Source organism: Podarcis liolepis (genome assembly GCF_965112155.1).
Source record: "Podarcis liolepis genome assembly, chromosome: 11".
NCBI lineage: Eukaryota > Metazoa > Chordata > Lepidosauria > Squamata > Lacertidae > Podarcis > Podarcis liolepis.
Window position 1 is genome coordinate 6,543,158 of NC_139565.1, and position 21,696 is coordinate 6,564,853.

At 42.6% G+C, this 21,696-nt stretch overlaps 1 protein-coding gene across 1 annotated transcript in view; it reads right to left on the reverse strand.

Moving 5' to 3' along the window:
• The window catches only part of SLC28A3 (solute carrier family 28 member 3), a 64,615-nt gene extending 53,401 nt beyond the window's left edge, over positions 1-11,214 (reverse strand). The window contains exon 1 of the mRNA XM_083464900.1: positions 11,025-11,214. Within this exon, the coding sequence (XP_083321026.1) occupies positions 11,025-11,084 (60 nt within the window). The 5' untranslated portion in view covers positions 11,085-11,214. The remainder of the gene's footprint in view (positions 1-11,024) is intronic.
• Between the last annotated feature and the right edge of the window lie 10,482 nt (positions 11,215-21,696).

The following is a 21,696-nucleotide window of genomic DNA, read 5'->3' on the forward strand; positions in this document are numbered from 1 at the left end:
AAGACTCCCTGGAAAAGACCCTGATGTTGGGAAAGATGGAGGGCACAAGGAGAAGGGGACGACAGAGAATGAGATGGTTGGATGGTGTTCTTGAAGCTACCAGCATGAGTTTGATCAAACTGCGGGAGGCAGTGGAGGACAGAAGTGCCTGGCGTGCTCTGGTCCATGGGGTCACGAAGAGTCGGACATGACTAAACGACTAAACAACAATTGCTGATGGTCTTAGAAAAGCCCTTTCCAAACATAGAGGGAGGGAGGGAACAAAGACTGTCACTGCAAGGCCACTCCCATTAGTAGCCTAGAAAGCATTCCTATTATGACCTTTTGACCATTAGGAAGTAGATACTGTAGCTGTATGTAAGCAGTTGATATAAGCTGATAATTCACTTATTTACTCTCTAGAATGAATGAACAATGCTCTTTGTTTAAGCTTAATGATTAAACTCTTAGTGCATCCCTAAGGTGTGAAACTTGGGTCTAAACACAGCAGGATATGGGAAGTCTGTGATCCATATTTTTTTAAAGTTAAAGTAGCCACAAGGGACCCCAGTTTTTATCACTGGCACTGGGAGATGGGGTATTTAACATAAGGAGCCACTATCTATCTCACAACCTGCAATAGAAAATATGCAGGTGCAATAGGTTCCTGGTTAATCTCCTTTCCAGGGATGGGTTCAGTGAACGCTGGTTCATTAGGGCAAATGTGGCAGTGCCCCATCACCAGCAGCTTGCCTCCAGCCAGCCCCTTACCTCCATGCCTTCTTACTCACAACTGGCTGCCAGGGTGACCCTGGGTGTCAGGCCTCTTCTCATTGTTGCCTGTGTTGAACTCCGCAGGGAGGGGAAGAAAACCCGTGCTTTCCCCCCCAAAAAAGAATGTTTAGGCTTAGGGGTACTCTCATTTTCCTACTCATATTGAAACACTGCCCCTCAAGGAGGCCAAACTTAGATTCACAAAATGTTTAGGGGTATGCGTACCTCCTGCGTCCCCCCAGAAAAAGGGACTGGACAAAACCATGATTAGTTTTGGAAAATCCTTTGGTAATCCTCATAGAACTCTAGCCCAATGGTTGCCATTAATTTGATCTGAATTGATTTTAGAACGAATTGATTTTAGAATGTATTTCAATTAATTGATCGTGATTTTATGTAAACTGTGTTACGGTATGTTACGGAAGGGGGGGGGCATGTCTTCTTCACTACAATATATTTGCTCAAATTCTCTAGGACTCCATCACCCCTCCCCTGTCCTCCATAATCTCTCAAGTAATCCCTTCAAAATCACTCTGCCAAACCTTTCCTCCGGGCAATGCCAGGTGACAGACTACGTGTACATGGACCATTGTCTTCTCAGGATGTGCTTATCTGCGCATATCTCCAGCTCTGCATATTCACCCCTCCCTCCTCCATCCAGCTCTCTGCATATTCACCCCTCCCTCCTCCATATGTTAATCTGTGTAACCCAACCTCTTAATGTATTCATGATGTAACTGGGATGTATTTTGCACTGTATTCTGGGATATGGAGGGAAATTTCAAAAGTTCATGTCACCCCTTTCTGGCTGTTCAATCTCGCCTTGAACCTGTTGCGCAATAAACTTGGATCTTCTGCAGTTTGCTCCTGCGTCCGGCTGAGCTCATTTTCTTCCACAGGGACCCACGGACTTAGTCCGATGAGCTGGGTGGCAGAGTAACCCCGCACCCAGATTTTAGCCATAACAGTTGGCTGCCCAACGTGGGGCTTGCGGTTCTCCCGAGCTGCTGACTGGGGGCCCCGAAATCTTCAGCCGGCTCTGGGCCATTTTGCCTGGGAAGATCCTTTTGGACCCCCAGCCATCTTCCGGGCGGTAATCGAAAGCCCTAGGAGTTCAGCCGGGGAGCAAAAGAGGGATCCAGCCGGCTTACTCATCGATCCCGGGATCAACGTTGAAGACGCGTGAGTATAGGAAAAGAAATCCAGTGCACTGGTGGGAAAGGGGTGGAATCTCCTGGCAACTGAATTCTCTGCCCTCCTCTCTATCGCTCCTTCTTGCCTTTCTCTTGGTCCGGTTAGTGAGAGAGACCGTGGACCACCGCTCGACCCGAAAGGGGGGTTCTGAGCTCTATCTCTTTTTCTAAACTCTCTAGCCAGCCGCACCAATTGGGAGTCCGAAAGTAAGACGGTGAGACCCGGCTTGGAAAGACAGCCGACTCTCCGCAACGGGCATCTCAGTTGAAAGCAAGGGGCTGGAGTTCTTCTTCCGAACTTCCCGAGCGCCCTTACGGAGGGGGCAGGAATGGGTCTGGCTTTCTATCCCAATCCCAGCCGCACTGGTCGGTGCCACGTAACACGTGTATCGTACGTGAGCCCGCTTCCAAAAGCAAGGGGGATTTTCAGTTCGAAATTCTATCCAGGGACCACCCGATCTGGCACCGCATGGCGCGGGCGTCCAGTAGGGCCCCTTTTCCTGAGATGTGACGATAGGTAGGAGGTTGCCAGGAGGGATAGCCCATGAGGAATTGGGCAGGACTGGCAGAGTGGAAAGAGACCCCAGGTTATAGGAAATAAGGAAATAAGGAAATAGGAAATAAGGAAATAGGAAAGGGAACGCAAGGAACCGGATAGCTAGAGCTCTCTAAAACCCACTAAGGAAGTTGCCAGGCAACTAGAAGCCCCTTCTCCTCTTTACTATACGTCCCTGTACTAAGCATACCAAACCCCTAGACATACCAATCCTAATCAACCCCTCTCTTTCCCCCTTCTCTATCCCAGACACCCCCCCAAAAAATAAGGAAAAAGCAAAAAAAGCAACAACAGCAACGCATGCATCTATAAAGGGGTACCCAGTCAACCAAGCGTTGTGAGCCCTACCAGTTTGATTAATTGGTGGTGTGTTTGAAGAGGCAAGGAGGCTCATAAAACCATGTGGGACCTTCCTACTAATTTCATTTAATGAAGCCAAAGGTAGTGGCCCAACTCCTTGCAATAACCAACTAAAGGATGAGAATATATATGTTTACATGTTGTCTGTTATGTGTGTTGTCTGTTAATACATATATGAGAATATGTATGTTTACATGTTGTCTGTTATGTGTGTTGCCTGTTCCTTCTGTCTCTGGCAGACTGCCTTTCTTAAGTGTGCATAGTTTAAACTGCAAGCTTGCTTCAAAATTTAAATCTAAGGAAGCCATGCTGGATCTTAGCAGTCCTAAATAAGAGAAAATGAGAATGAAGTGTGCAAATGTTTACCCCACCTCTTGCTTTGCCCCAACTTTTGAGATTGTGAGTCTACAGTCTTTATTTTGGAAGGTGCTGATAACCTAATGTTTCTGCTGCAAAAGCCTAGTTGAACCAACTGCTCTCTCAAGCTAAAATGCAGTGTATGTACTTCATTAAGCATATGCCTATGAAAGTATGGTGTTCCTTCTAAGAAAATTATGTGAGTCCAGTTTTAACTTTGATTTGGTAGGACAGAAGAGTTATTGTAAGGCTCCTGATATCAGTCTCTATAAGACGTCCTGGCCTCTTTTCTTAGAAAATGCCCCCCCTTGTTTCATTCTGTCTCTTTCAGGGTTTTTTCCCTTCTCCTTCTTATTCTGTGCCAGGTAAATTTACTCCTGAGTAAGCTTCCTTTAAAGGAAACTGCAAGGGGGGGCATAGATTAGGCTTACTATTGCTCTGCAAGTTCAGAAAAAATTGTCAAATCTATGGCTGTTGTAATTATTTGTGAGTGGTTATATCAATTGAATTAACTTTGCTTTATAAAAGATCCTCTCCCTATCTTAGGAAAAATATTAACTTCAATCTTCCTTTAAAGATAATTTCTATAGGAATTTGCACTCTTTAGTCTAAGGAAGCAAACTCACTCAAACTAGCTTCAAGATCTGCTAAAAGGGTTCTGTGTAAATATGGGTACTTTTATTGCATGGCTTGTGGTCTCTTCTTCAGTTGTGTCTGTGTACATAAGTATGTGTGTGTTTCTGGTAGTACAAATCTTGCTATGAACCCTGTATTTTAGGGTTGGACTAGATGACCCCAGGTCCCTTTCAACTTTCCCAATTTGTGGCTGATGAGTTGAAATTCAGCCCAGATTTGCTCTTTGTTTTTTAAAAGGTGTGAGGTGAAGCCATGATGTTTGAAGCAGAACTGGTGATATCAGGCATTTAAGTGATTACAGTGTTTATCATTTTGTCTATTATTTACAAAAATCAGACTTAAAAGTCTACTCAAAGTTTAAGCACATACAAATGAATAATCAAGTAGAATTAGCCTTGACCATCCATCCTGTAAATAAAGGGCAGTAAAATTTGTCTGCAAATGGTAAGGCTGAAATGACTGAGAATGTTAAAAAAAAAATCCTATGAATTCTGATTCTGGCCATTTTTACTCATAAATAAGAGAGCGGTTGATTGTTCCGCGAATGACCAGATAAAATGACCAATAATGATAGCCCTTTCCTGTACATAAAGGAAGCACTCTTTTTGCTTGGGCTGCAATTGCTAGCTTTGGTGAATACTTGAATCACTGAGTTTCTCTTTTTTGTTTTAAAATCTAACCCTATTTTTAAAATCTACTCCATACCCTTCCCTTCCCTTATTCAAATGGTAATTTAGCCAAAGGATGCAACATTTTCAATAGTATAAAAGGTTTGCTGACACATGAACTCTGCACATGCACAGAGGCTAGATCAGCTAAAGAAAAGAGAGAGAGAGAGAGAGAGAGGAAGGGGGGAACTGTAAGGGGGGAGAGGAGGTTTCTTCGAGAACTGCAGAGAGAAATTTATCCAAATGCAAAAACTTGGAACCATTGAGGGAAATCACCCTTAATCTGCCTTTGCTCCAGGGGCTATGTAAGACAAAAGGCTTAAAACAAAACAAAACAAAACAAAACAAAACAAAACAAAAAACTTGCCCATCAAAAGTCAAGAGCTTTCCAAGTTTCAAATCTTAACATGCCAAATTCTTTTCACAGGTAAATATCAAAGCACTCCCACTGTGAGTTCCTCTCTTGAGCAGTTCCCCAATCTAACATGCAAAATTCTTTTCACAGTTTTCCCACTGAGCTTGTCTTTTATCTCGTTTGGTTTTGTGAATACTATATACCTATGCATTATAGGAACAGCATTCCTGACAGATTTTCACAGGAAATAAAAAATTTCCCTTTCAAACAGGATAGTGAAGAGAATTCGGACCCACATAAGCAAAATGTTTAACAATTTGCCAATTGTGTTCAAATTAACAAAGGTTTTGTCCCTTCGTTTCTTCCACAGCCAAACTAAGTGAAGGAAATTAAATGTAAATGATTATAATATTCAAATGGATAAAATGCTTAACTATGAGTTTGTATTTACAGCCTCCCAAGAAGAAATTTTTTGAATATTCTCTCCTTTCTTGACTATTATCTTCCTCCTTAAAAAGAAAAGAAGGAAAAAACAACAACTAATTATGTCTTCAGATCCTACAGGCCTATTTCCAAAGGATGCTTTGCGGGAGACCAAAATACTAAGACCATCTCCTCACCAGCTAAGCAACCTGCCAATGCATCACAGTGGCCACAACAATTTCTTCCCATAAAAGACTTGAGAAACTGACTAATTGGATTTTGAAGGAAATGCCCTTGTGCCAAGTTTGGAAATACATGTAAAAGCAGCAAGAATTGCCTCAAGATCACATTATTGCCTCAAGATATAGTGTAGAATTAATAATTTGTACGTTTTGTGTATTATGTGTTATTATGTAGGAATGCTGAAGTGTGTCTGATAATGTGTTATCTCCACAAAGAAAAAATTCTGTGTGTAATTGTTTCTGTATAATGTAGGATACATAACTATGAACAGCAGAAGGATATGGCTTACACCCAAGTTTTTCATGGAGGATTCCCATATATTACAATGCTTTCCAATAGAGCACACTATATTTAGATTAAGTCAACTGATGATCATATTTCCTTGTCCCACCTGGCACTCTGCAGAGTCCAACCTTCCCTACCTATTTATTTATGTATTTAATGTTTTCCTATACATGAAGTTCCCAGATTTTTACTATTTCTTTCTTTCTGTTCCAGAAAACTATTTCAAATCTTTTCTATGACTTCTCTGAATCTCTTGCAGATTCAGTACTGTCTTCAAGTAGCAATTGTTCTGTATTTATTTACTTATTAATCTTGGTTTTCCCGTATAGCTGTGAAATTAATCTAACCACAACCAAGTATTATTATCGGAACCATATTTTATCAGGTAGATTTGAAGCAACGCTCCTTATTATTTGAGATGTTTGATTAGGATGCCAGATGAAATTGGGTGTAGATCATGTCCCAAATTTTATTTATTTATTTGAGGACACGACTACCATATGTTATATTATTATTGATAACAAGAAACGTGTATATGCCTTGATGTAGCAAGAATGGTCCCTTATAGAGTTAAATTGACTCATTTGGACAAATGCCCCCTTAAAGAATGGCTTTGGTTTTAACATATTGGTTTTGAAAAGTTGAGAACCACGGGGCAAGATAAATTCAAATTGGACTCTACTGGAATTGGACACGTGTATCCAGGCTGCAACTAGCTTTTGGTCCTTTAAGAGCAAGTGGACAACTTTCCATGAGTGCGAGACCAGAGCCTGCAATAATGAAAAATCCCATAGCTAAAGGCCAAGGCAAAGACCTCTCCCTCACGAGAGGTCCAAACCTGTGCCAGCTATGGTGAATGCCAGGCGACATGGTAAATTGAAAGCCCTGAGGGGATTCAACAGACAGGATGTGTTGCTGTAGCACTATGTCAGTGTGAGACCACAGAAGAGCTAGCTTGACACCTGAGAAATACACAAAAATGGCAAAGGACAAAACACCAACTGCATTTTTCAGTCATTAGTGGACCTTCCTGCTAGGTGTAAAGCATAGAACACTATTGAGTAAATGGTCTCTCCCAAAGTGTTAGAATGCCACAAGTAATTTAGCAACAAAATACAAGAGGTGTTCTTTTATATAATACCCTATATGCAGCTACCTGCACTGCTATACTTGCAAATGACCGTAAGAGGCATGGCTTGCAAGTCCCTTTCAGGTTTGCATAAAGCCACACATCCCATTCACCGAGATTTAGGGTGCGGAGAAAAGATTTGCAAGTTCTTACAGAACTTTAATGCAAATCTATCTCCGAATGGGGGACTGTTTCGGAAGGGGGGGGGCATGTCTTCTTCACTACAATATATTTGCTCAAATTCTCTAGGACTCCATCACCCCTCCCCTGTCCTCCATAATCTCTCAAGTAATCCTGTCAAAATCACTCTGCCAAACCTTTCCTCCGGGCAATGCCAGGTGACAGACTACGTGTACATGGACCATTGTCTTCTCAGGATGTGCTTATCTGCGCATATCTCCAGCTCTGCATATTCACCCCTCCCTCCTCCATCCAGCTCTCTGCATATTCACCCCTCCCTCCTCCATATGTTAATCTGTGTAACCCAACCTCTTAATGTATTCATGATGTAACTGGGATGTATTTTGCACTGTATTCTGGGATATGGAGGGAAATTTCAAAAGTTCATGTCACCCCTTTCTGGCTGTTCAATCTCGCCTTGAACCTGTTGCGCAATAAACTTGGATCTTCTGCAGTTTGCTCCTGCATCCGGCTGAGCTCATTTTCTTCCGCAGGGACCCACGGATTTAGTCCGATGAGCTGGGTGGCAGAGTAACCCCGCACCCAGATTTTAGCCATAACAGGTACTTTTTCTGTTGTTAGCTGCTCTGAGCCCTGCTTCTGCTGGGGAGGGCGGGATATAAATATTTTATTTTATTTTATTTTATTTTATTTTATTTTATTTTATTTTATTTTATTTTATTTTATTTTATTTTATTTTATTTTATTTTATTTTATTTTATTTTATTTTATTATAGTTGCCTCTGCTTCACTGGCTCTGGATTCCCAGGCTGTTGGTTTTCATGTCTTCTACCCTACGAGCTAAAATGGACACCTGCCAGTGCGGAGTGGAGCTAATAGCTCTGGGGCAGAGGTAAGAGTAAGACTGGAATAACATTTTTCAGGAAGACTTGAGCAGCGCTACCACTTCAATCAAAGTCAGAGCCTCTCATGCCTGCTTCAGTTTTTTAAAAAGTAATTCTAAAGTACGTCTGTTCCAGTTAGTCCTTCAGATCAGTATTATTATCACTGCATCTAGTGATATTTTGTTTAGTGATGTGTAATTGTTTTTTGGTGGGGGGGGGAGTGATTATTTACCATGATTTTATATACTTGACAAAATTTGCTCTGCAATATTTTTCTACTTTATTTTTTCACTGTCTTCTGACAGCTCCCCAGGAGTCTTGAACACAGAACTTGGAAAATATTTTTTTTTTATCTCTGTGCCAAGCAGAAGTTTGGAAAGGTCTGTTCTTTGTGTGAAAAAGAAGATCTTTGCAATTCTTACACTGGTGGACTACAACTCCCATTACATCCTGTGTCTTAAACACAGAGCTTGTAAAATAAAGTGTGTATGTGTGTTTCTGTTTAAAGTAGAGGCTGGGGAAGTTGTTTTGTCCTGACTTCACACTTCTGCCAGATTACTTTATATGCCAGTCAGGTGATCTAGAAGGTTGATGCTAATGCTATGTATAAATTCTTACATGTATTTTCTTGGGGTGGTGGTTCTGAACAAACAATAATGTCTTGTCTAATGGCATAAGCTGTGGGTGGTGATGTTTGTAGGTAGTGATGTCAAAAGGAAACTGAATGCATAGAGTACTGAATCATTAACTGTTTGCATCATTAACTGTTCACAAGAGCAGTTCACAACAGTGATTGTCGCCATCTAAAATCCTCATGCTTGGCTCCTCTCTTCCTGTAATAGCGTTCACGTGAGCTGCCTGGCCTGAGGGCACTTAAACCCTGTTGGCCAGAAACAAGTACAGTGGTACCTTGGGTTAAGTACTTAATTCGTTCCGGAGGTCCGTTCTTAACCTGAAACTGTTCTTAACCTGAAGCACCACTTTAGCTAAGGAGGCCTCCTACTGCTGCTGTGCCACCGGAGCCCAATTTCTGTTCTCATCCTGAAGCAAAGTTCTTAACCTGAAGCACTATTTCTGGGTTAGCGGAGTCTGTAACCTGAAGCATATGAAACCTGAGGTACCACTGTAGTCTAAATTCAATGTTCACTACCCAGGTTCCCTAAGCACATGAGAAGCAATACTCCCCTTACTTCAGCTAGACCTGGGAACAGCCCTTTGAGCTAAGGTTTCTATCAACCAGCGACAAACTTTCTCATTTGTTAGACTTCCGGTTCTTCCATTGAATGATATGCTCTCAGAGACTGTGATTAATGTGTCATGCTTAATTTCCTCACTGGGCTTGCCCCATGTGCAGCACTCCCCTAGTTCTCAGCATAGCTGTCAACGTTTCCCATTTTTAATGGGAAATTCCCTTATTTCAAATAGGATTCCTCACAAGAAAAGGGAAAAGTTGACAGCTATGGGTCTCAGGTTGGGGCTCTGAAATATCAAGGTATGGGATGCTCCTGACCTGGTAAACCTAGAGAGGATTATGTCACGATATGCACTACAAACTATTAGAAAATAATCCATTTTACACTGGGGTTTTTTTAATGGCATATTGCTGCTACATTAAAGATAGCATACTTTTGAGGAAATGGGGGGGGGGGGTAAGGAATGATGGGTTTATTGAAAAAGCAGGTTCTGATCCTTGCATCTTGGAATGTTAAATCCCCAAATGCTTTACAAACGCTTGTATTTCTTCTCACTGTTATGAAGGGTTGCACCCATTTAGTTTATTTATTTAACAAAATTTGCATAGTGCTTAATCATAAAGCCTGTTTTTTTAAATCAGCACAGCAGATAGGCAACTGTTCCTGGCTTCTCTTTCCTCCTAGAGCTCAACCTTGGCAGGGGGTTGGACTCGATGGCCCTTGTGGTCTCTTCCAACTCTATGATTCTATGATTCAACTTGGCTCATTCTCTGACCATGCAGATTATAGTATAGCTGGATAAAAGGGGAAGGAAAACCACATCCTTCCTGCTTATGGCTTCCTATCTGCCAGTCATCCCTGGTTCACACTGATGGGCTGCAGCTGTTTGCAGTTTCAGACAAGGCCTTTGCTTTTCCTACTCAGAGATGCCAGGAATTGGAACCTAAACCTATGGGGTGCAAAGCAGTTGCGTTGTTACTGAACTCTACGGTCCAGGCTATGGCTATTTCCCTTGACTGGGGAGCATCTCTACCTGGGGGAGAAATGGCTGTAACCTATCTCTACCTTTATAGGATCCTGTAAGCCAGTGTGGTGTACTGGTTAAGAGCGGTGGACTCGTAATCTGGTGAAACAGGTTTGATTCCCTGCTCCTCCACATGCAGCTGCTGGGTGACCTTGGGCCAGTCACACTTCTCTGAAGTCTCTCAGCCTCACTCACCTCACAGAGTGTTTGTTGTGGGGGAGGAAGGGAAAGGATAATGGTAGCCGCTTTGAGACTCCTTAAAGGGAGTGAAAGGCGGGATATCAAATCCAAACTCTAAGCACTTTCCTCCCTCTCCACACTTCATCTTCATCACAACCCCATGAGGGGTAGGTTAGGCTGAGAGGTGATGACTGCCTTGTTTGTGGTCACCCACAGAACTCCATGGTCCCTAGTCTGGCACTCTAACCACTTTACCACACTACCAAAGCAGGCATAGAGCCCAAATGACCATGATAATTTGCTGGGCACAATTTCAGTCAGTGAAAGGTAGCAGGAGGCAGGAGAATGTTTAAAATCTGTAAGCAAAACTCACAAGGCTCCAAAGTTAAAACAAAAAACAAACATGCCAAGAATTGTTCTGTCTGCTATAGTGATACAGTAAGTGACAAAGAAAGCGGTGACGGGAGCTTCTGTTCACAATACCCCAATTGTATTCAGCCTTTTGGTCAAGAGCACAGGTAGGATACATTTTGGCAGGTGTAACAGGGATTGCAAAATCCTTTGTCCCTGTTGATCAGATAAGCTCCCTAAAACCTTACTGTGCCATTTTAGCCTTCCACAGAATGAAAACCTTTTCATCTTACCTCAAATGCAGGGTTCCTGTAGCTATTGGCAAAACTCCCATTTCCTTCCCGTATAGCCATTTGTTTCTTCAGGTAGAGCAAGGCTGTTGTTGCTTTAAAAAAAGACACTTCTCAAAGCTGTGGCTGTGGTGCTATGCAGCCACCAACAATATCAAGTTAAGCTGTGTGTACAGTAGTTCTTCTTACTACTAGAAGTTTACCTGACTGTAGCCACTCCCAGGGTTCTTATGCTGAATTCATTGCTCCACCTTCCTGTGTCTCTGAGGAGTCACTCACTCACACAAACCAGTGTGAAAACCCAAGCTTGTGAAACTCTTGAGATGATGATTAACACATGGCTTTGAACCCAAAAGAGTTTCATATGATTGTTAAATCATTACCCCTCTATAGCCAGGGTTGTAGGTCCCCAGGAAACATTCCATTATGAGCTCCAAAATAAACTGAATACTTGGAATTTTGCTTAGGAGTTCCCAGTGAGAGGGGTTATGGTGGATATGTGCTAAGCTAGAGTCACTGAATTGGGGTGGATGATGATGATGATGATATATTTCCTACCCACCCTTCACCACCAGGTTCAATAGCAGGTTCCAACCCTAGACTGTGGGTTGCCATCTGATAGGATTTTATTCTGATCCTGATCTGATTTTAGGATGTATTTTAATTGATTGCCTGGTTTTATGTTAATGTGTTATACATTTGATGTTAGCCGCTCTGAGCCTGGTTTTGGCCGGAAAGGGTGGGGTATAAATAATAATAATAATAATAATAATAATAATAATAATAATAATAATAAACATTTTAGACAACATTTTAGAAAAACAATATTAAAATAAGTTAAAACAAATTACAGTCAAGGAAATAGGGTGGGTTCTAAAATATGTCTCCAGTGTCAAAGGCAGGCTAATGAGGTACATTTTCAGCATATGACAAAAACCCAAATAATGAAGGTGCCAGACACACCTCTGTGGGATGGGATGCCCCAGAGAATGCCCACTCCGAGGCTGCCATCTCCAGAACCTCTTGAAGGTGGTGGAACTACCAAGAGGAACCCCTATACCTACCTGAACACTCAACAAAGTCTGTAGGTACATGTGAGGCTCTGATATGCACTTTCTTGGAGTTTCATACAAGCAGAGGTTTCTCTATATGCTTCAGGGTTGGCATCTGCCCAGTGCACAAATGCAGAGATACCCTGTGCATGTAGAAGACCCACAAACTGTGGCTCCACAGCTGATTACAAAGCAGATGTTGGGGAAACATACTTAAGACTCTATTTGTGCATTTATTGCACCATATATTGTGTACTTTCATCAATCAGCCTAAACAGTGGGAAACATACATAGGATCGTCACCAAAAATGTTTAATATTTACAATATTCTTTGTTACTTCTAAAAATTCAGTGCTAAGAACAATAAATGTGTACAACATACTAAAACTTGTCAAACTTGAGATGGATCCTTTATTATTTGAATTAACAACATAGTGTCTTGTGGCATCTTAAAGGCTAACACATTTTTATGGCGTAAGCTTTTGCAGATGGAGGTTCAGTTCATCAGATGCATGAAATACTATTATGAGTTGCAGGTTTATATACACAGGGCTGGGAGGAAGATCGTAACCCAGGAAAGGGAAAAAATGGAGAAAAGTACACACAGTGACGTTTTAAAGCAATTATTAACACTGGCCATTTGTACACTCACAGAGAACCAGCTGTAATAATTAACACAAACAACCAATTAACACATGTGGTGTGAAAAAAAAATCCATTGTGGTGATTCAATCCACAAGAGGGAACGTTACAATTTCTAACAAATTTTAATTCAGCAGTTTCATGCTGCAGTTTCCCTTTGAAGTTTTTTTATACAATGAGTTACAGGGTGCCCTATGAGGCTGAAATAGCCAAATCCCAGATTTCCACCCATTTATTCCTTTGCATAGAGGCTAGCCTATTTTCCCTGTGAACCATGCCAAATTACATATTGCATATATTGCATTGGAAAATGAGCCGCTGAATGATCCCCTGATGCTGTGGATGATATAATTAGTAGTGTTTCCAGAGTAGAAATGGGGGTAGCATTGACGCGTATATCTGCCACAGGCGCTGGTACCTGTGCCCTTATGTGCCTTTTTGTTACCAGTGAGTAACTCTTTTGTGTTGGGAGGTTGCCTATAAGCAAGTACAGGCCTGCCGCCTAAGGTGCGTGAGAGGGCAAATGTCATTGTCTTGGCTTGTGGCAATATCGAAAAAAAGGATTAAGGGAACATTTCAACCTCCCAAGACACACTGTCACTAACCTTAAGGTGGCTGTACTGGAGCGAAGAAACTTCAAGGGGAAACTGCAGTTGCAAAGGCACACACCATAACACACTTGAGCAACAGTTCGCTATCAAAACAACAGCCAAGTTCCAGTAACAGAAACTCTGCTTCTCTCTGGAAGACCATTGGAAACAAACAGAAAGCCTTATATTCTGTTATGAAGGTGAAATAAAAAAATTAAGGTCATATATATATATATATATATATATATATATATATATACCGGTATATATATATATATATATATATATATATATATATATAATGTTCATAACTGCATATATAAACCACATGTCTGAAACCCCACAGAAAAAGTCCTGAAACCATTTTGTCCCTCCCAAATTGACCTCAAATATTTCTCTGCAAGGTCAAGGAAAATGGAAAAGCCTCCCCATTGTCTTTTCATTCACAAATCCTGTCTTAAGGTTATGTCTGTGTATGAATAGGGTGAGCCTGTGACCTGGCTCAGGAACTACGTATCTGTCATTACAAAAGACTGGCCAGGCTCCCCAGGGTATCCAGTCAAGTGACCATTAACAGGTAACCTGCCAGACAGGAGATAAACAACGCACTCAGATTTCTGTTGTAGACCGCCTTTTCTGTGATGTAGGTATGATGTTTGTGGGGGGTGGTCTTGGGTTACAGGGGACACAGAAAGGGCTGAACTCCTCAATGCCTTCTTTGCCTCAGTCTTCTCCGATAAAGAAAACAATGCCCGACCTGAAGAATTTGAAGCAAATGATTCAGCAAAGGAAACACAGCCCAGAATAACTAAGGAGATAGTACAAGAATACTTGGCTAGTTTAGATGTATTCAAGTCTCCAGGGCCAGATGAACTGCATCCAAGAGTATTAAAAGAACTGGCAGATGTGATCTCAGAACCACTGGCAGTCATCTTTGAGAATTCCTGGAGAACAGGCGAAGTCCCGGCAGACTGGAGGAGGGCAAATGTTGTCCCTATTTTCAAAAAGGGGAAAAGAGAGGACCCAAATAATTACCGCCCAGTCAGTCTGACATCAATACCAGGGAAGATTCTGGAGCAGATCATTAAGCAAACAGTCTGTGAGCACCTAGAAAGGAATGCTGTGATCACCAATAGTCAGCATGGATTTCTGAAAAATAAGTCATGTCAGACTAACCTGATCTCGTTTTTTGACAGAATTACAAGCCTGGTAGATGAAGGGAACACAGTGGATGTAGCCTACCTTGATTTCAGCAAGGCATTTGACAAGGTGCCCCATGATATTCTTGTAAAGAAGCTGGTAAAATGCGGTCTTGACTATGCTACCACTCAGTGGATTTGTAACTGGCTGACTGACTGAACCCAAAGGGGTGCTCATCAATGGTTCCTCTTCATCCTGGAGAAGAGTGACTAGTGGGGTGCCACAGGGTTCTGTCTTGGGCCCGGTCTTATTCAACATCTTTATCAACGACTTGGATGATGGACTCAAGGGCATCCTAATCAAATTTGCAGATGACACCAAACTGGGAGGGGTGGCTAACACCCCAGAGGACAGGATCACACTTCAAAACAACCTTGACAGATTAGAGAACTGGGCAAAAACAAACAAGATGAATTTTAACAGGGAGAAATGTAAAGTATTGCATTTGGGCAAAAAAAATGAGAGGCACAAATACAAGATGGGTGACACCTGGCTTGAGAGCAGTCCATGTGAAAAGGATCTAGGAGTCTTGGTTGACCACAAACTTGACATGAGCCAACAGTGTGACGCGGCAGCTAAAAAAGCCAATGCAATTCTGGGCTGCATCAATAGGAGTATAGCATCTAGATCAAGGGAAGTAATAGTGCCACTGTATTCTGCTCTGGTCAGACCTCACCTGGAGTACTGTGTCCAGTTCTGGGCACCACAGTTCAAGAAGGACACTGACAAACTGGAACGTGTCCAGAGGAGGGCAACCAAAATGGTCAAAGGCCTGGAAACGATGCCTTATGAGGAACGGCTAAGGGAGCTGGGCATGTTTAGCCTGGGGAAGAGGAGGTTAAGGGGTGATATGATAGCCATGTTCAAATATATAAAAGGATGTCACATAGAGGAGGGAGAAAGGTTGTTTTCTGCTGCTCCAGAGAAGCGGACACGGAGCAATGGATCCAAACTACAAGAAAGAAGATTCCACCTAAACATTAGGAAGAACTTCCTGACAGTAAGAGCTGTTTGACAGTGGAATTTGCTGCCAAGGAGTGTGGTGGAGTCTCCTACTTTGGAGGTCTTTAAGCAGAGGCTTGACAACCATATGTCAGGAGTGCTCTGATGGTGTTTCCTGCTTGGCAGGGGGTTGGACTCGATGGCCCTTGTGGTCTCTTCCAACTCTATGATTCTATGATTCTATGATTCTACCCCTTCTGTGATGAGCCCCAGGGAAGGCAATTTAAAATGTCTATATAAGGGCAGGCACACATTTGTTCTGGGTTCTTCCTCCTTTCCTGCGTGTGAGGGGAGCACCTTGTTGCAACAGCTCAATAAAGATCAGGCTTACGAGCTGCTTTGCTTTTCAATATTCTCTGGTTGGCCTCTGTTATTTTCTCTAACCAATGGAGAACCTACAAAAGACTCTGTAAGGGCTCTTGTGTTCCCCATAAGAGAATCAGGGCAGATTTTTGTTTATTGCAAGGAATTTAGAGAGACCTTGCTAGAGAGCATTTCCTAGGGCTTCAGGGTGATGGCCACAAAGACCTGCTCTGCCTTGCAAAGCCTTATTCTTACGTCTAATGTTTGCGTGTTTGTGGGGGAGGCTTTGTGGCTTTGAGCTGGCTATCCTTCCATAGAGTTCAATGCTTCCACTTGTGACTACTATTCACATACTAAAAGAAGCAATACCAGTGAAACACTGTAATGGTAAGGAAATTCTGTTGATACAGTATCATGAAACACTTACAAGTCCTCGTGAACAGTTACAATAGTTGTGTGCTCTTTTACGGCTGCTGGCTTGTGGCCACGCAGTCATTTCCTGGTGCATAGTAATAGGTGTGATTCTTGCTAATGAACGCTTTGTGCTCTATTATGTAACTATTCCAGAATGAGTCATGCTAAGGTCACAACTTTCATCTGAAGTTGTAACTGTGTGTCTTCGATACCATCAAGAAGCAAAAGGCAACCAGATCAAGACCCAGGGCATAGATGCTTTTAATATAGATAGATAGTGTAGCAGGAACCCCCCCACCCCAATCATTCTGTTTGCACAAACTTCACACACACTCACACTCACACACTACATACGCCACATTTCTGTTATAAATTCATAGAAAATCAACCATACATCGGATTTGCACTGTTCCATTTTTATTTACTATCAAAGGAGGGTGGCTTGGTTTCTGGTCAGCCATAATCCCTTCAGCATACCAGCACATCCACAGGAACCCTGCCCAGTTGCTATGTCAGCCTTGATAATCCCAGACAGAAGACAATCAAAATGACAAAGAACTTGCATATGGTAGTGGATTCAGCACAGACTGAAACAAAGGACAATGATCAGATCTTCCCTCTGGGGGCAGGAAACTGCAAACTCCCCATTGTCACCTGGAAAGTACTCATGGGGAGGGGGAAAGGAGGAACCAGCTGGGTGACAGGACACTCAGGTTACCACCACAACTCCTCCCTCAACCCCTCCTTTCTGTAATGTATGCATGATGTCAACCCTTTCTGTAACGTATGCATGATGTCAACCCCTCCTTTCTGTAATGTATGCATGATGTTTCTGGGGGTGGGCTTGAGCTAGAGGAGGGGAATTTCAAAAGTTTTTATAAGGTCTTGCAGACCATCTTTCTGGGTCTTTCCTCTCTCTTGCAAGTGAAGGGAATACCCTGTTGCAACAGTTCAATAAAGGCCAAGCCTACAGGCTGCTGTTTTGCTCCAAGTTATCCTGGTTGGTGTCTTTACTTTTTGTCCAAGGGAGCCCTCAGATTTTTCCGTTAACAATAGATAGATAGATAGATAGATAGATAGATAGATAGATAGAAATGGCAACCCACAGCAGCAAGGAGTGGTGCAGAATGCACACTATGTACACTAAGCTGTTATGAATCTGTGTCTTGCTAACGCTCAGACTCATACAGAATATGCCACAAAGTGAGTAGATGAAGGACATGGAACATTAACCGCTGTGCAGGTGTCCTTTTCAGTAAAAGGAAGATGGCAGCTTAACTTAACAGTGTTTGTAATGAGTGGGCAGCATGCTAAAAATGAGGAAAGATAACTTTGTCTTAAATTTAGGCTCAGAGGGAATCAAAGCACATATTACATGGAGTTCTGCTATTCTTTCCTCCGTATGTTTTTTTAAAAAATAGATCAATTTATTTTAACCATTAACAAAACCAAAAGGCTATAGGCGGGGAGTCTGTTTTGCAGCATGTACAAGACATACAGGTGATGGTTGAGATTAGAAAAATACAACAGCTTTCTTCCAACCTTTGATTACTTTGGAGTTTGGAGTTTTTCTTGTGCAGCTTTCACCCTGATTTGCTTGCACGGAGATTATACGATGCCTGCTCTTTATTGAGTGTTTGCTGTCATTTGCCTCACACTTTTTAGTGCAATTCCCCATAACTTTCCTTACCTCTGAAATCCCTTTTTTTAAAAAAGCAGATCTGTTTTACCAGTGATTTAATACACTCTAATTGAAATAGTGACATTGGGGAGTTAACCTGAGAAAACACAAGGTATTTGATTACATCAAAGGGCTTTTTCAAAAGGAATCATGTCAGCTGGGTGGTCTACTATCCTCTGTTTACAAATGAGATAAAAGAAAGCCTTAGGCCTCAAAGGTTCCACTTTTGACTAGATCTTTGGTGCAAATGTGGTCACTGCCTCTTATTCAGTGTAGGACATAACCAAACCAAAGAGTTTTTGTAGCTTACATTATTTTTATTCATTGGATTTATATCCCACCCTTTTTCGTGTTTGAGCCCAGAGTGGCATTAATGGGACAATTCTCAGTCTGTATAAACTAAGTTTTATTAAGTCCTGTCCTCATCTTATTCTATAAGCATCAGTGACTACTTGAGAGCTACAGGGGCAATTTGGTCCTTTTGCATAACACTTGGGTATGTTAATTCCTTGCTATGAGCATCACCACCAGCACTAAGCCTGCTGAAGGCTGCCCCCACCGCTGCAAGGCCCGGGCCCTCAAGATGGGAGGGGGAGGGGCTCAGCCCCATCCCAACAGATGGGTGTGTGTGTGTGTGTGTGTGTGTGTGTGAAAAGACACACCAGTCCTATAGAATTGGTACCTATGCCTGGAAATGCTGATTACTAGCTAAATTACACACGAGAACCATGAAAACTTTGATCAAATCTACCACTATTTTTATTTTTTTTAAAGATAAATGTAGTTGCAGGAGGAATTGGGCTGGGGCTACAGCGTGGGAACAGGGGAGCTAAACCTCCACCCAAAATACCATTTTCCCAATTTAAATTGCCCCTCAGCTGTCATTTGCCTCACTGAAGACAACATACAGGTAACTGTGTTTTTCACCATGAGGCAAATGCTAACTGGGAAGGGGCCAACTTACCGTATTTTTCGCTCTATAACACGCACCTGACCATAACACGCACATAGTTTTTAGAGGAGGAAAACAAGGAAAAAAATATTCTAAATGAAATAGTGGATATATGATTTTTGTGGTTCATGCTGTGGCCACAGACATGTGATCTGACAGTGAGTTTGGAGTAGACCAATGCAAAAATCCTGAGGATCCATGTGGATCCATGCTTTGTAACCACGGAGGAGGGAAGGAAGGGGAACCATGGATCCTCTGCTCACGACTGCAGCAGATCCCCCCCCCCGCCACCTGCAGGCATTCGCTCCATAACACGCACAGACATTTCCCCTTACTTTCTAGGAGGAAAAAAGTGAGTGTTATGGTGCAAAAAATACGGTAAATGGGAGAAGCGGAAAGAGTTAATCGCTTCTCCTGCAGCACCATGGCCCAAATCTGATTTGCACACCCTGCAACTCAATTCACTTTTGGAAGAAAAAGCATGGGAGACCCAGTCATGGACCTGCTGTCGTTATTTCTAACTTGAGCCAATGAGAGACTTGATGAAAAGGAGCCATCTTAAGAAACTGCCACATCCTCCAACACAAGTTAACTTCAAGAGACCATGTCAAAGCCTCTATAGATCATTGTCACTGTGTGATTCTGGGATGTTTGTCAGCAATAAGGAATGGAAACCAGAGGTGCTGACTTGCACCCCAGATTGGGGAGGGCAGTGTTGCATGTGTGATGTGACATCATGCTCACACAATGCTGTGCTCTGGAAGTATGCCTGTGGCTGCAGCAGGCCTCAATGGAGGCCTTGTGGCAGAGGCAGAAGCTTTGTCCTAGTCGCTCTCACTAGGTGGCAGAGAGATGGTGAAGGCAAGGTGGTGGACAGTGGTGGATGGTTCTGGTGGTCTGAGGCATTCTTGGCTGCATTTATAAGCAAGGAGTGGCAGCGGTGGCATGTGGCATGCAAGGCGCACATCGTCAGGAGGCCAAGGAGGCATGCATCGTCGGGAGGAGGCCTCAATATTGGGGCTTGGCCCCCTGCCTACAAATATTGAGGGAGCCAAGGTGGCCTCAGCTCTACAGAGATGGCACCTAGGATAGAGATACCACATTTTTAGGGCAGTGTGATCACAAAAGAAGCACCCTCCATTGTTTCCAATTCAGCACTGTCTTTTCTCACCAGAGGCAGGCCTGAACAGATAATTTCTCTTAGTTTTCTACCAAAACTGGTTGTGCATGGCACGGATTGCTTAGTGTTGATGTCATGAAGAATCTGTCCTCAAATGCTGTAGGATGTTTGCCCTGAAAAACAACAACAATATTTTAATTATTAAGAGGGTAGACAGAAGTGCACATTTTGCTTTTTTAAATGTAGGAGGCACAAGACTAACCAAACCTCACTTTGCTAGCATGTACACAGGCCACCTGGGTTATAAAGCCAGAAGCAATCTTAGCTCACTCCATAGCTCACTATCACCTCTGTTTTTATAGAAATTGTCAAATGACCTTCAGAAGCCACAGTCCTAGCCTTCTGCTTCACAAAGGGTGTGGAGGAAATGTTGAAAGTTCATGATTAATTGTAGAAAGTTGCTGCAATGGTTCCCTTCCATCAGGAAGTTCGAGTCCTGAGCCTTCTAGGAAGAGCTGGGTGTGAAATTTTGTAAATATTGTAATTCCTGCATTGCAGAGGGGGTTGGCCTTAATGACCTTCAGGGTACCTTCCAACTCTACAATTCCATGATTCTAGGAAAGCTTTGCCTGTCTAGAATTTGTTTTAGCAAAATAGTAGCATGCTCCCTTATCCGAAAACCAGTAAGAAGAAACAGTCTGTTTAATTAAACCGGATTTTCCAAATTTGCTTATGGTGAATTTTGCACTTTTAATTAGTGACACTTCCTATTTTTGCATTTTGTGGCTTGGAAATATTATTAGTGACCTGTAATATTATCCTCAATTATGAGGCAACCAGGGTGCCAACTTGAATCAAAGATTAGGTGGGCAAGGTAAGCCCTGCCCCACATAATCAATCACAAGATTTGCACACCATTTGAATGGCAATGCCCATAAACTGGGCAGGGGGCTCCTTAAATATTTTTGGGGGGGCAAGGGATCTTGGCCCCTAGGAGTTGGCTCCTATGTGAGGCAAGCATTTCATCCTGGAAAGTTAGAAGTTGATGTGAGCTGGAGAAGAAGTCAAGTCCTCCCTGCCCGTTGGTCTCCCATCCACCCACATGGGTTCTTTGCCCTCTGATGGTCCTCCATGTCCTCCATGACATCTGGTGTGTGGACAACTGAGCCAGACAGATGGACAGGTGGTGCGATGCCTCAGAATTCCACCCGAGGGCTGGAGCCTGTCTCTGATTGGTTATCAAGACAGAGCGGGGTGGAGCCAGCACTTTGGGAGGGAAAATAAAAGGAGCCATTTCTGAGAGAAGGTTCAGATAGTTTAAGAGGGAGAGAAGGTGTTGGTTCTGGTCCATGGGTGACATTCGCTCTGAGGAAAATATCTGCAGCTAGAGAAAAGAGTCTCTGAGCTTAGATAGAAAGGCAATGTTAGGGTCTTGTGGGAGTATTTAAACAGCAGTTAACAGGAAGGCAGAATTTGAACAGAAGTCGAAGCTGTGAGGAGACAGCCTCCTTGGGTCTCATTTCTGTCAGGAGGGGAGAGATCTTCTAGATAGAGAAGACTCCCAAACCAGTTAAGAAGAATTTGGGGGTCCCCTGGGTCTGTTATGCTGCTAGAGTGTGATTGAAAGAAGGTTGGGAAACTGAGAGAGAAAATACCACCTTGTTTAAGAACCAACATATTAACCTGTGACACCTCCACAAGACTGAAGTAACCAAGCTC